Below are 15,629 nucleotides of genomic sequence, written 5' to 3' on the forward strand. Positions count from 1 at the left end.
ATATAAGAGAAAAAAAAAAAAAAAAATACATAAAATGATATAGTTTTTTTATAAAAAGTGTACAACAATAATAAATAAATAAATAAATATATATATATATATATATATATATATATATATTATATATATATGACATGAATAAAAGTATATATAATAATACTACTTATATAATTATAATATAATAAATATGTATTTAAATTTTTTAATGCGAAACAAAAAAAAAAAAATAAATTATATTTATATAGATTAAAAAATATACATTATATTATTATAAATATTAATACAAAAATGTTATATTATATATATATATATATATATATATATATAATATATATATTTTTTATTGAGAAAAGGTTTATTCAAAGATTTATTAGGAATATATTATAAAAATATATTTACTTATATAAAATACGCTTAATTATTAAGTAGGAAAAATATAATATATATATATTATATAATACTATTTATAAATATTATAAAATACCATATAATATTTATATATTATAATTTGGTCTCATTTTATATTTTTTTAATAACATTATCATTTTTGATATAATATAAAAAAAAAAAAAAAAGTTTTAATATATAAATATATACGAAATATTTTTATATTTCTCTTCAATCCTTTACAGCGAAAGAAAAATTATATTTTTATTATATAAAAATGTTTACATTATATTTATATATTATATGTTATATATCAATGTAAAAAAATTGTCATAATTGCTTGTGAAAAAAAAAGGAAAAAAAAAAATAAAAACCAAACATCATATAATACATATATATATATATATATATATATATTATTATTATTATATTTAAAATTTTATGGTAAAATTCCATAGGTACATAAAAATTTGTCTACCACATTTGACCATTTTGTTCAATATTCATATCTATATTTAAAAAAATAAATTTGAACATTTCATAATTAATATATAAGTTGTTAATATTTATAGAGGTGAATTTATATTTGTCCATTTTTCTTTCTACATAATTTTTTGAATAAATATTATTTTGTATAAATTTTAAGAAATAATCTTGATTTGTATAATATAAAAACATATGCATAATATCTTCCATATCAACTTTAATATTAAAATGATATAATGCTTTTCTTACCTTTTGTATGTTAATTAAATTTTTTACATTTTTATTATAATATATAATTTCATCAAAATCATCATTTTTTTTTAAGCTCTGTTTTTTCTCTAATTTTTGTTTTATTTCCTCTTTTAAAAATTCCTCGTCACTTATAATATCATCAATATTGTTAATGTAATTCCACACATATTTAATTTTCTCATCGATTATATTTTGAAAATCTATATCCTTGTATTTTTCATAAATAGTTTTTATCTTACCTCCTCGTCTTCTTAATGATTTTTCAAGGCCATGATAATTCGAATTCTTGGAGGCCTTTTTCATTTTTTTTTTTTTTTTTTAAACACCTCAAAAAAAAAAAAAATAAAATAAAATAAAATAAAAATAAAGAAAAAAAGGAAATGAGTGAATGAATAATATGTATATATATTTTATTCTTATTATGAGAAATATAAAAAATAGCGGACATGAAGAATAAATAAAAATTAAAAATTTTAAATATATATATATATATATATATATAATATGTTTGTGTTTTGTTTTTTTATCTCCTTATGGTAAAATCAGAACTGCAGTAATTGTCCATGACCTTCTCATTACTTATAACACATTTATGAATTTTTGAAGAAGGGCTACCAATATTCGTCAAAAAGTTTTTAAACTTCTCCAACGTTTCTTTGTTATTACTCTCAGCTCTACCTATAACAGTATTTACATTAGTATTCTGAACATAACCTTTTATGTTTAATTTATCAGCTTCCAACTTGGTATATTTTCGAAAAAAAACACCTGCCAAAAATAATTTTTATATGAATAATTATTATATCATCATAAAATGAATATACCCTCAAAATAAATAAAATAATATATACATATATATATATATATATATATATATATTACGTCAATTCACTTATTTTTTATCATTCATATTCAAACCTTGTACTTTTCCAAAAACCTCAAAATCGAAGGTATGTATCATTTTACTTGAGCTTGAAAAATTTTTTAACAAAAAATTTCTGTTGGATATATATTTTGTCTGAGGAAATAAAAGAAAGGAATGAAAAATATGCGAAAATCTCATATTTTTATAAAAAAAAAAAAATAACTAAAAAAATTACATATCCATTTTAACATAATAAATAGTATAAAAATTAAGAATATATTTAAATATATTATTTTAACTTTGCGCTTATTTAATTTCAATTATTTATTTTTTCCTACTTATATATATATATATATATATATATATATATATTTATATTTATATTGATTTATTTATTTTTATTTTTTTGAAAATTTACTATAGAATAATAATAATCCTTTATTTCATGTGTAAATTTTAAGTAATATTATTAAGGCATTATACATAAGGCATATAATATATATTATATATATATATATATATTAGGATACATAAAATAATAAAAAATTAAATATCTTTTTCTTCATTAATATAAACTTTGATAAACATATTTCTTCTTTTATATATATATATATATATATATATATAATTTAATATATACATATATATAATATATTTATGATTCCTAATTTATACAAATAATTTTATATCCTTATAAAAATATTCCGTATATTTATACGCATGCATTATGAACATTGTTAATAGATCTTCAAAAAGAAAAGATATTAACAACAAACACAAATAAGTTACATTAAAAAAAAAAACAAAAAAACAAAAAGAATATTATTGAAATTATTATAATGTCAACATATTTGATCATTTTTTCTTTTTTTTATATTTATTTATAAAAAGAAAGCAAGAAAAAAAATCAACCAACTGTTATAGTATATTAGAACATTTTCTTAATTATATACAATTAATTTGTTTTCCTTTCTTTTTGTTTGAGCATTCGAAATAAATATAAAAAAAAAAAAAAAAAAAAAAATCTTAATATATATATATATATATATATATGTTCATCCTAGTGTCCTATATATTTTTTCATAATTTGGTAACTGAAAAAGGGAACTTAAAAGACAATTATGATACAAACATGTATATGTTCTTCCTTTTTTTTTAATTTTCCCTTCACACATAATATATATATGTATATATAATTAATGAACCTTTTTTTTATAATTGCATTATATATATATATATATATATATATTTTTTTTTTTTTCTTTGATGCGACAAAAAATGAAAATATATTTATATCATGAAAAAATATTAAAATGATGATAGAAGGAATATTTTTTATAAAAAAAAAAAAATTTCATTAAATAGAAAATAAGACAACATTTTAATCATCATTCTTTTTTAAAAGCTTTTATATATGTGTGTATAATAATATATCCCAAAATAAAAATGTCCATTTTTTTTTTTTTTTTTTTTTTTTTTTGTGTTGTTGTTGTTGTGTATATAAACATACATGTAACATTATTTTTCGTTATATACAAATGCAATAAAACATAAAGTAAAATTAAACACAAATGAGAATAAACAAGATGATGTAAAAATATCATTTCCTATATATATATATATATATATTATTGAAGAAGACTTATCTTCATTTATCCATATAAATAAAAATAATATATACACAACTTTTATATTTATCATTATTTGTTTTCTCTTTTATTTTATATTTCTTCCTTTTTATTTTATTTTATTTTTTTTGGACTTGACAGTCTTATCAAATTGTTATATCTTTCATTAAACTATTTTTCTTTTCATTTGATCCATTTGAATTAATTTTCTTATATTATATTATATTATATTATATTTTTTCATTTTATTTTATTATTTTTTTTTTTTCTTCGGTTACGACGAATTCTCTTTCTTTTTCTTATTATGCATAAAGTTTTTATAATTTTTTAATATATAAATAATTACGGTGTGGAGTAATAATTTGTTATCTTCTTTTTTTCACTTATTATTTTTTTTTTATATGTTATACAAATGTGGACTTAAGATAATTTTTCCTGTTTACTTTTTGAATACTTTATATTTCTTATTTTTTCCTTTTCAAAAAAAAAAAAAAATATATATATATATAATATATATATATGTATATGTATTTATATAATGTTCTCATCCCCATGATTAATTCTCTTATAAATAACAGAACATATGCATGTATATTTTGATCACCATATATATATATATATATATATATATATATATTTATAAACATAAATTTTTATATTTACTTTTTATTTTTACTAGATTAATTAGTATGAACAAAGTTAAGCAACTGTGTAAATGGGAATGTATATATATATATATATATATATATTTTGTGGAAATATATAAAATTTTATAAATTATAAATGTTATATTATATTTAAATTCTTTCTTTCTTTCTTTTTTTTTTTTTTTCCTTTTTTTTGTTTTGTTTTTTTTTTTTAATACATTCTTCTTTCATTTCATTTTATGTAATATTTTGTCTTTTTATGTGTATCCATCAAAATGTATGATAATTCTGAAAAAAATATAAATATAAAAGTTAATAATAAAAAAGAATCTGGATTCAATAAAAATTGCAAAGTCCATGATAATAAACCACAGCTAATTATAAATGCGAAAAGCGAATTTAATTTAAAGGATGAAAATATGAATAATATTAGTCAACCTAAAAAAACACTCGGCAATAAATTCAGAAGTAGAAGTGATGCACCTTTTAGTAGGAATATTATTAAAGATAATTTTGATAGGGATAATTATCAAAATCATCAAATGGCTAGTAACGATATTAAAATATGTAAGGAAGAAAATGAAACACAACAATCTAATGTAAAAAGACATACTGTGGGTATTAATTTATATACAACTACTGCTAACAATAATAATAATAATAATAATAATAGCAATAATAACAATAAACCTTTTAATAAATTTGAAAAAAAAAAAGTTTTAGGATACAATTATTTTACAAATAGACAGAAGAAAATATTAAATCAAGAAGATAATAACATTATTAAAAATGTACCTATAAGTATATATGTAGGTACATGGAATTGTGAATATTTTGATTTCTCTAAAGAATATGATTGTGATAAAAAAAGATATTCTATAAACCATTTAAATAAGAATACACAAAATGATATTTACTCTATGAAATTAAATGAAAGATTTTCTTTACGTTCTTTAACACCTTTGGTGTGTATGGAAACGGGAGATAAAACTATTCAAGAAAAAGAATTACATACAAATAATAAAAACCACGTCATTTCTCTTAATAATAATACCTCTGTTAATAATAATCAAAAATATTACATTCATAACCAAAAAAAAGAAATTAATAATTTATCTTCTACCGACACAGCTGATGTAAAATCTAATTCTAACGATCTTAATTTTTATGATATTTCTAAAATTAACAAGGATAAAAATATAGATAATTTTAATATTAGAAATAATAATATAAATGACATGATACCTAAAAAGGTGGATAACCACTCTTCTAATAACCAATATTATAAGGAAATAAATTTAACAAGAAATGATAAAAGTCAGCTTGATAATATCAAATCAAAAGAATACAATATATTACAAGTTCCAAAAAACTACAGCGACGATCAATTCAGTGAAGGTTCCTCAAACGAATCTACAAAATTATCAAATAATTATACAGGAAATATAAAAAATCAAAACGCTGAACAAATTTGTAATATAACAAATATAAAAAAGAAATTTTTTCAAACATGTAAACCTACAGATACATTAATATTTTCTCACTGGATACAACCATATTATGATATATATGTAATATGTTTACAAGAATCCATATCTGATAATATAATAAACTGCTTATCTATGTATTTAAAAGAAATAAATCAAGAAACCTATTTATTTTTACCATTAGCAGACTACAAATTATCTGGATATGGTGATGGAGCTTTTTTACAAATGAAATCCACAACTATTGCTGCGTGGGTAAGGAAATCAAAATTACATCCAAGAGGACCTGTCAAATTGTGTGCATCAAAATCTATAGCTTTTAATAAATTAAATAATAGTAAAGGTTGTGTCTCCATTTTATTAAATATATTCAATCAATTTGTTTTATTCATTGGGTGTCATATGCCAGCAAAGGATCAAGAAATTAGACAAAAATCAAGAGAATTTATATTGACCAAACTAAGTGAATACTTCAGTAATAAAAGTACCTCAAATTTTAAGGATGTTTTTCATCATGTTATTTGGATGGGAGATTTTAATTTCAGGGTTCATGGAATACATATAGAAAAGGTAATTCATTATTTGAAAACGGATAATCTGAAAGAGTTACTTAAGCATGATGAAGGACATTCGGCATATTCTTATGACTTGTCTATAAGTTTTCAAGAGTTACCTATTAACTTTCTACCAACATATAAAAAAAATGGAAACAGACCAATCATTAATAGGAGTGACACTGAATGGGTTCAGAAGGAATACAAACTTATACACAATATAAAATGGTACAAAGGTGGAAAGCAGGAAACTAGAATACCATCTGTAAGATCTATATTTGTGTAGATATATAAATATCTCCTTTTTTTTTTTTTTTTCTTTTTTATCCAATTTGGCTATTTTTTTTTTTTTTTTTTTTTATACAATATGGCTATTTTTTTTTTTTTTTATACAATTTGGCTATTTTTTTTTTTTTTTTTTTTATACAATTTGGCTATTTTTTTTTTTTTTTTTTTAATACAATTTGGCTATTTTTTTTTTTTTTTTTTTTATACAATTTGGCTGTTTCTTTTTATTTTATTAATTGTTTACATTTTTTTTCTCTAGTGGACAGATCGCATTTTTAAATGGTCATGTGAGAAGACAAAAAACTGTTTGGTGTTTGTTCCTAATTCTTATCTATCACCAATACCTGAAGAAAAAAGTAATGATATTATTTGATAAGTACTTAATATATATATATAGTACATTACGGTATATTTTTTCGATTGTATAATTTTTTCATTTTTGTTTTATTTCTTTAGGTATAATAATGTCTAGTGATCACAATCCAGTTTCCTGTTGTTTTCAGATGTTTAAAATGAAAAATGATGAGGACATACCATTAACAAAAGTAACATTTGCACATATTGAAAATAGGTCAATTGATCGTATGTATTACACGTTCAGTTGTATATAATTTTATTATGAATTTGATATATATATATATATATATATATATATATATATATAAGCTATAATTTCATTATTTTATTTTTCTTTTAATTTTACTTATATTTGTAGAGCGTATGGAAATTTTAATGGTCCTACGATATATTCAAATTATTCATTATAAGAAATATTTAGATATTTTAAATAAACCAAAATGACTTAACATATATATCTTTATAAAAATAATATAAATAAGAATTATTATTTTTTTTAATATGTAAATTATGTTAAGTAGGAAAATCAATATAAATATTATATATATATATATATATATATAGTGTTAAAAATTATTGGTTTCTTTTTTTTTTTTTTTTTTTGACATAATTTACCCATAGTTTTACAATTATGGAAGCGTATGACAACACATTCATATAATTAAACTTAATATTTTTTATCTTGTTTTATTTTTATAATAATTTCATATATATTATCCACATATACTTTTTTCCCCACCTTTAATTAATATTTCATGATAGTTCATTCATTATTATGTGGCTTTTTTTTTTTTTATTTATAAAAATTAAAAAAAAGAAAAACTTCCAATTGTTTAATATTTAAAATGGTAAATCAAATATTGAAAATGATGCAGCTTTTATAAACAAAGATAAATATATGAATAACATTATAAATATAGAAAATTTACTATATATTTATGTTTTAAACAAATACTTAAAAAAACAAATGACAAAATTAAAATATTGGTATTATAAGAATTAATAAAAAAATAATATGTAGGTATATATACATATGTACGTATATATATATATATATATATATATATATATATATGTATGTGGTTTATATTAAAATATTATATACAAATAAAAACTACAACATATACACATATATATTATAATATCCTATTTTGTGTATCTAAAATCATTATATAAACATCCCCCTTAGAAGAAAAGAAACAAATGTGAATGCACGTTTGATTAGATACTTCTTGTAAGTATCTATCATAATTAATAAAATTATTATCCTGTCCATATATAGTTAAAACATAATGTAATTTACTATCATTATTGTTTTCTTTATTAATTAATGTATGAATTAAAAAATTACTTAAATTATGAACATTTTTCATATCTATGAGACCATTATTAAAAATAATTTTTTGGATTTGATAAAATTTTTTTTTTTTTTTAACTAACATATTTGAATTTTGTTTACAACATAATTTAATATCTAAAAGAATTCTACCTATATATTCCATAAAATAAAGAATAAAATTATTATATTTGGCATCTTCGTTATCAGAATTATCTTGTTTAATGTAAAAATCTTTCATATTTTTCATATTATCTATAATATCATGGAGACATTCTTTTTTTAATAAATGCTGATTATTTATATAGTACGAGTTTTTATAATTTTGTAAGAATTTAAGAACACTTTCAACTTTTTTATTTTTATATGTTTCATATTCATATTCGTCTTTCTTTTTTTTTTCATTTGAAATATGATCATTTTTTAAGTTTTTTTTTTTTTTTTTTTCCTTTGGTGAATTAATAATTTTATAATCTCCATTTTGAGTTAATGATATACTTATATCACTACTTGAAGATGAATTATAATTAACGTAAAATTTTTTATCATTAAATTTGTGTATTTTTTTTTTTTTTTTTTTTATTTTATCATCATTATTATTATTAGGATTATTATTGTATATATCATGTAGGTTTATGACATTTGTATGATTTTTAGAGTTACATAAAAATGATGATACATCATGATTATTATTTATTTTAATATTTATATTTTCATTTTTCTTTATTTTATGATCATCACAAGAATATTTTTCAAGAATCTCCTTTTCTATATATTCCATATTCAGTTCATAAAAAAATTTATCGTCCATCTCATTTTTACTTATATATACATAAGGGTTATTAACATTTTTATCATTGTAAAAACGAGATGAATATATATTATGATTTTCATTTAATTCGTGATTAAATTTATTTAAACATTGATTCGTATAATTATCTTTTACGTTATAACATTTTTGTATAATTTCATTATTATTGTGTTGATTTATAGAAGAGTTAGAAAAAATATCATTATATATATCAGCAACTTGGTTCATATTTATTTCATTTGGCATTATATTATTATACTGACTTTTCATAAAAGAATATGGACCATTATTATTATTATTATTGTAATTATTGTAATTATTGTAATTATTGTAATTATTGTAATTATTATTATTATTGTAATTATTGTAATTATTATTAATAGTAGTATTATTTTTTGCATCAACCGACATGTTGTAAATAAAATGTGTGACTATTTTTCCCTCTTCTTTTTCTGAATCTTTTGAAAATTTTGAAAATAGAGCCCCACATAATTTATATGAATATTCATGATATTTTATATATAGTGGATATATTTGAACATTTATGGATTTATTATTGACTAGTATACTTTTTAATATCCTAATAAAATTTTCATCGCAATTATTGTATATACATAATAAATCTACTGGATATGTATACAAATTCGTAAAAAAATTTTCATAAATTTCTCTTAATTTCCCTCCAATTTTTTCTTTATTATTACTATTACCGTGATTTTCATTTTGTATGGATGTTTTATTTATTAAATTTATATTGATACATTCATTTGTAATATTTTTATTAACGCATTTATTTGTATGATTTATTTTTTTATACGTTATGGCATCCTTATTTTCTTTATCATTACATATATCTATCGATACTATATGATTCAGCATATATTTGTCTTTGTATACATTTTTGTGATTAATTAATCTTAATTTTGTTAAATCGTTAATACATAAATAGAGGATATTATTATTTATATATATTTTATTATCATATTTACAATTATAAGATACCATAACTTGATCATATTTCTTAATAATATATGTAATATAATCACTACTAAATAAGCTGGATAAATATAAATTTTTTATAAAATAAGATCTTTTATTATTTATAACATTTTCAAATATATAATTACTATTAAATAATTCATAAGATCTATCACAAAAATTTGTTATTACTATTTGGCTATTTATTAAATGACTCTTTAATAACTTTCTTAATTTTATCAAACATTTTTTATTATTTAAATAAGATATATAATCTATTATGGTATCCTTTTTATTTTTTCTTACTTCATTTTCTTCAGCTATCTTTAAAAGCTCCTTAATATTTATTCTTTCTACTGTTGTAAAAATTAAGCCATTGTTATTAATTTCTTTTATATTATTGCTAAAAAACATACTGTTATAAATGTGGTACTAATATTATACATATATATAAATAAATAAATAAATATATATTTATATATATACATATACATAATATGTTGTTTCTTGTTAAGTATTAAAAATGATATTATTTATAAAAAAGTAAACAAACATATAAATATATATATATGTATATTTCTTCTTTTAACAAATTAAAGTTAAAATGTTTATTTGATTAAAAAAAAAAAAAAAAAAAAAAAAAAAAAAAATGTACATATATAATATTTATATACCATAGCATTCATACATGTATACTATACTATATATTATCATATATATAATAATATATATATATATATATATATATATGTATGTATGTATGTATGTATTTATTTATTTAACATATATTTTATATACCTATGTTCATTCATTATTTCTCATATTTTACTCCTGTCCGAATATACCCATAATAACAAAAAAAAAAAAAAAAACAAAAACAAAAAAAATTAAAAGTATATATATATATATATATATATATATATATATATATATATATATTTTATATTTATACATTTATTTTATATATATATTATAAAATTAGTTTGATCGATTTTATTATATATATATATTCTCTTATCATTTGAACATTCCTTTTCTTTTCTTTTCTTTCCTTTCCTTTCATTGTTTTTTTTGTTTTTGTTATGAATTAAAATAATATATACCATAATTATATACAATATAATTTTTTGTGTATTATACAAATAAATACATACATATATATATATATATATATATATTATTTCCCATTGCTTATGTGGTTATATATTTGTATTATTTCAAATGGGTGTGAAAACATCAGAAGATGTATATAACTTTGTAAAAGATAGTATAAAAATAAAAGAAGAATTAGATAATCAGAAGAAGGTTAAAAAATCAGAGAGAAAAATATGTGAGTTGAAAAAGAAACCATCAAAATATGAACTAGATTATAGTAAGTTTGAAGAATGTATAAATGATATTGAGAATGAAGAAAAAGAAGAAAGACATAGAGAAGAACATAAACATGATTTTATAAATAATAAAAACCCATGTTCTCATGACCATTCAAAAGAAAGACAATTATATGAAAAATCAACAAAAGAAAAAATTAATGCTTCAAATTTATTTAATGAAGAAGGAAAAAAAGCCTTTTATGAAAAAAATTATAAACTTGCTTGTGTTTATTTTCGTAAAGGATTAATACAATTAGATTATAGTTTTCCAGATACAAATGAGGAAGAAAAGGAACAAAGAAAACTAGAAATTAATTTACATCTAAATATGGCTCTAACCAAATTTCACATGTCAAAGTTTTATGAATGTATAAGTGAATGCTCAACGGTATATCATATAACACATTAACAAATAAAAAAAATAAACAAATATGAATATATTTATATATATGTATATATCTTCTTAAATTCTTATATTCCTATGTACTAGTACTTATTATCATCACTTATATAAAAAAAAAAAAACCTTTGAACTTTTATATATTACTTTTGGTTTCATTATATATACGTACATACATACATACATACACATATATATATATATATATATATATATATACCTTATTTATGTTCATTTATTTTCTAGGTTTTAAATATAGATAAAGATAACATAAAAGCATATTACAGGAAGGGGCAAGCTTATATGAGCCTCGATTTATATGACGATGCAAAAAGAGAATTCTTGAAAGTACTAGAAATAAATCCAAATGATAATAATACAAAAAAATCGCTAATTGTTTTAAGACAAAAAATTATAATTTACAATAAAAAAAAAAAATTAGTGTGTGCTAAATTTTTTTCATCTAACGAAAAGGATACAAGTATAAATGAAAAAGAAAAATATATAAATGACAAATCTTCTGTGGAAAAAAATGAACTTAATATGATGAATCGAAATATAAATAAAAATAATATAATAAATAATAATAATACGATAGATAATAATAAAAATCGTATACATATAAATGAAAATAAAAATAATTTTTTTATATATATTTCAAACATTTTTAAAAAATGTTCAAATTTTTTTGTACTCAATAAAATGTTCCTATATATTTATATTTCTTTTTCATTATTCTTTTGCATCGTTCTTCTTCATTTTTATTATTTATAAAATAATATTTTTTTTTTTTTTTTTTTTTATGTTATTATAAATTCAGATTATTTTTTTTTTTTGTCATCTTATGCATACATACATATATATATATATATATATATATATATAATCATTCATTTTTTGTTCATAATATATTACTGGAATATAACATCAAAAAAAATGCACTTAATTTATAGGTGTGTATGTATAAAAACTTTTATATTTTTTTAATTTTTTTTTTTTTCTGTTGTTATTATTATTAAGATTGCTATTGATTATTAAAACAAAATAGCAATAAAATAAATAAAATTGCGAATGAAAAAAAAAAAAAAAAAAAAAAAAAAAAATTCAAAAGGTGTACAACATTATATTATTCCGACTTTTTTCTTTTTTCTCGAAATTTTTAATTTTCCTTTGTTTTGAATTTTTGTATACTTATATAAAGCAATATGTCGGTACCATAAAATGGTAAAATTATATTATATACACTTCAAAGAAAAATATAAAAAAAAAAAAAAAAAAACGTAAAATTAATGAAAAAATGGATTAATCGTTAATACTACTTTTATATATAAATATATATATTACTATTATTTTCTTAAATAAATGTACATGGCATTAAAAGTAAAATGTACTTCTTAATTTTAATTAAATTATTAATGTGCATTTTTAATAAAAATACAATAAAGAATAAAATATTTGTTTTCTCTTTTTTGGGCATTTAAAAAATATATTAAATTTACCTTTATAATATAATGTATCATTTTCATATACATTTATAGAATATAGCTTGTAAAGTTAATATTTATTATATTATATTTTGTAGTTTGTTATTTATTTCATTTTTTATTATTTTCATTATATATATATATATATATATATATATTTATATTTATATTTATATTTATATTTATTCCTTTACATATTAATTTATATATTGATTTATTTCTATTTGAAAAATGTGCTACTATGAAACACACAGAATACCTACAGAAAAGGGATATGTAAATGTTTACTTTGAAAAACAGAGGAGGCTATATTGCCTAGTTCATACGACAAACAATATATTGCAAGCTCATGTATATACATTTAATGATTTTAAGGAATGTGAATATAAAATAGATTCCCTTAATATTTTAGAGAATGAAGGAAATGAAAATCATCATCAAACAAATAACAACCATTCAGATAGTACTAATAATGAGGAAAAAAATAATATAGAAAGTAGTAATACAAATATTTTTTCTTATATTAAAAGAGGTATGTATTCCTTTGGGAATTTTAATATAAGTGTTTTGTATTTTTTAATGAACAAACATAATATGGAATTACAATGGGTTGATAATAAAGAAATATGTCAAAAGTTAAAAGATCATAAAAACTCTGCCATATTATTTAATGACGAACAGCTGAATGATAAAACATTAATAGCATTCATTATAAATATTGTAAAATTAAAATTTTTTGACATATACCATCATAGACATTTTTATACCATACGAAAAATATCAGGTATGTATTATATATATATATATATATATATATATATATATATATATATTTATATATATATATAACTAAAAAGATAAAATAAAATAAAATAAAATAAGGACGAAATTATAAAAAGAAAACATTTTTAAAAAATAATACAATGTTTTTTTTTTCTTTTTTTTTTAAATATAATTTATATTTCTTTTATAACATCATATGTCATTCTTGTTATATTTCTATTATTTATAGATTCATGGTTTAAGCTTGATTCATCTCTAAATAAACCTATTTTACTTCCTACTAACAAAGATGTAAGCTAAAAGGAAAGAAAATAAATATATATTTCATTATATAATATTATCTATCATGTTTCATAAATACTTAAATGTAATTTTTTCTTTTCCTATATATGATATATATTAAATATTATCCTCATTATCATATTTTTAAAAACTCCTAATTTTCTTAATTTCCCTTATTTTTAACATATATTTTGTATTTATGTTTGGTAATATAAGGGAATCCTTTCCTCAGATTTACACATATATATATATATATATATATATATATATAAGTAATACATATATTATATATATAATATCTTTAAATAATTTATTAATTTATTTTTGCTCAGGTTAATAATCATTTGATAAATATTGTTAAAAATAACAAAATTCAAAAATCTGATAATTATATTATTCAGGTTTTTCAAAAAGTTAAGGATAATTAAAAATTAATCTCAAGATATAATATATACTTTTTTTATATTATATATACAAAAAATTAATGCATGCGCAAAAAATAGCTTATACCAAAAAAAAAAAAAAAAAAAAAAAAAAAAAAAAAAAAAAAAAATATATATATATATATATATATATATATATATATTATATATATAATATATTAATCACATTATATATAATTATATATAATATAATTAATATTTATATACGTTAAACCATTATATACTGTTTTTTTTTTTTTTTTTTTTTTTGAAGTATATAATTTCCAAAAAAAGAAAAATCTTAGCTCTTTTTCTTTGTTTTTTTATTGATTTTTTTTTTTTTTTTGAAGTATTCGGAATTTTTTTATATACATTTTATATTTAATTCATCAACCATTATTTATTATATGCTTATATATATAATAATTTTTTTATGTATATATTATAGTAATATATATTATAGTTAATTAAAATTAATATAATATTTTTTTTCTTTGGAACAGTATTATATATATATATATATATATATATAATATATGAAAATAAAAAGTCATGTTCATTTAAATTATTGAAATTATAACAAAATGAGTGATAAATCCAGAAGATGTAAGATTATTCATAAAATAACCTTTTAATTTTTATATACATAAAATATATATATATATATATATAGATATAGATATATATATATTTTTTTTTATGATCCAAAAAAAAGAAAAACAAAGAATTATATAGTTTTGAAAAAGAATTCATTTTATTCAAAATTTTTATTTTTATAGCCTTTCTTTTTGGAATTACTGTTATTCTGG

The 15,629-nt window shown here is 17.8% G+C and overlaps 7 protein-coding genes across 7 annotated transcripts in view; 4 read left to right on the forward strand and 3 right to left on the reverse strand.

Annotated features, from left to right (window-relative positions):
* Positions 1–861: 861 nt before the first annotated feature.
* Positions 862–1,428, reverse strand: PF3D7_1111400 (conserved Plasmodium protein, unknown function; the record flags this gene model as incomplete). Its single annotated transcript, XM_001347757.1, has 1 exon — positions 862–1,428. The coding sequence occupies one exon, from the start codon at positions 1,426–1,428 to the stop codon at positions 862–864; it is 567 nt and encodes a 188-aa protein (XP_001347793.1).
* Positions 1,429–1,648: 220 nt separating this feature from the next.
* PF3D7_1111500 (acylphosphatase, putative) lies at positions 1,649–2,188 on the reverse strand (the record flags this gene model as incomplete). The annotated part of the gene is made up of 2 exons (XM_002585381.1): positions 1,649–1,893; positions 2,044–2,188. The coding sequence occupies 2 exons, from the start codon at positions 2,186–2,188 to the stop codon at positions 1,649–1,651; spliced, it is 390 nt and encodes a 129-aa protein (XP_002585427.1).
* Positions 2,189–4,540: 2,352 nt separating this feature from the next.
* PF3D7_1111600 (endonuclease/exonuclease/phosphatase family protein, putative) lies at positions 4,541–7,327 on the forward strand (the record flags this gene model as incomplete). Its single annotated transcript, XM_024473309.1, has 4 exons — positions 4,541–6,571; positions 6,854–6,950; positions 7,051–7,139; positions 7,310–7,327. 4 exons carry the CDS (start codon positions 4,541–4,543, stop codon positions 7,325–7,327), a joined length of 2,235 nt encoding a protein of 744 aa, XP_024329117.1.
* Positions 7,328–8,087: 760 nt separating this feature from the next.
* PF3D7_1111700 (conserved Plasmodium protein, unknown function) lies at positions 8,088–10,490 on the reverse strand (the record flags this gene model as incomplete). Its single annotated transcript, XM_001347759.1, has 1 exon — positions 8,088–10,490. The coding sequence occupies one exon, from the start codon at positions 10,488–10,490 to the stop codon at positions 8,088–8,090; it is 2,403 nt and encodes an 800-aa protein (XP_001347795.1).
* An 807-nt stretch (positions 10,491–11,297) lies between these two features.
* Positions 11,298–12,623, forward strand: PF3D7_1111800 (peptidyl-prolyl cis-trans isomerase, putative; the record flags this gene model as incomplete). The annotated part of the gene is made up of 2 exons (XM_001347760.2): positions 11,298–11,837; positions 12,096–12,623. 2 exons carry the CDS (start codon positions 11,298–11,300, stop codon positions 12,621–12,623), a joined length of 1,068 nt encoding a protein of 355 aa, XP_001347796.2.
* A 941-nt stretch (positions 12,624–13,564) lies between these two features.
* On the forward strand, positions 13,565–14,826 carry PF3D7_1111900 (Josephin domain-containing protein, putative; the record flags this gene model as incomplete). Its single annotated transcript, XM_001347761.1, has 3 exons — positions 13,565–14,117; positions 14,346–14,407; positions 14,731–14,826. The coding sequence occupies 3 exons, from the start codon at positions 13,565–13,567 to the stop codon at positions 14,824–14,826; spliced, it is 711 nt and encodes a 236-aa protein (XP_001347797.1).
* Positions 14,827–15,404: 578 nt separating this feature from the next.
* The window catches only part of PF3D7_1112000 (conserved protein, unknown function), a gene marked incomplete at both ends in the record, with an annotated part of 845 nt that continues 620 nt past the window's right edge, over positions 15,405–15,629 (forward strand). The window contains 2 exons of the mRNA XM_001347762.2: positions 15,405–15,426; positions 15,600–15,629. The exon at positions 15,600–15,629 is cut by the window's right edge and continues 43 nt beyond it. Of these exons, the coding sequence (XP_001347798.2) occupies positions 15,405–15,426; positions 15,600–15,629 (52 nt within the window). The remainder of the gene's footprint in view (positions 15,427–15,599) is intronic.

This window comes from Plasmodium falciparum, assembly GCF_000002765.6.
Source record: "Plasmodium falciparum 3D7 genome assembly, chromosome: 11".
Taxonomy (NCBI): Eukaryota; Apicomplexa; class Aconoidasida; order Haemosporida; family Plasmodiidae; genus Plasmodium; species Plasmodium falciparum.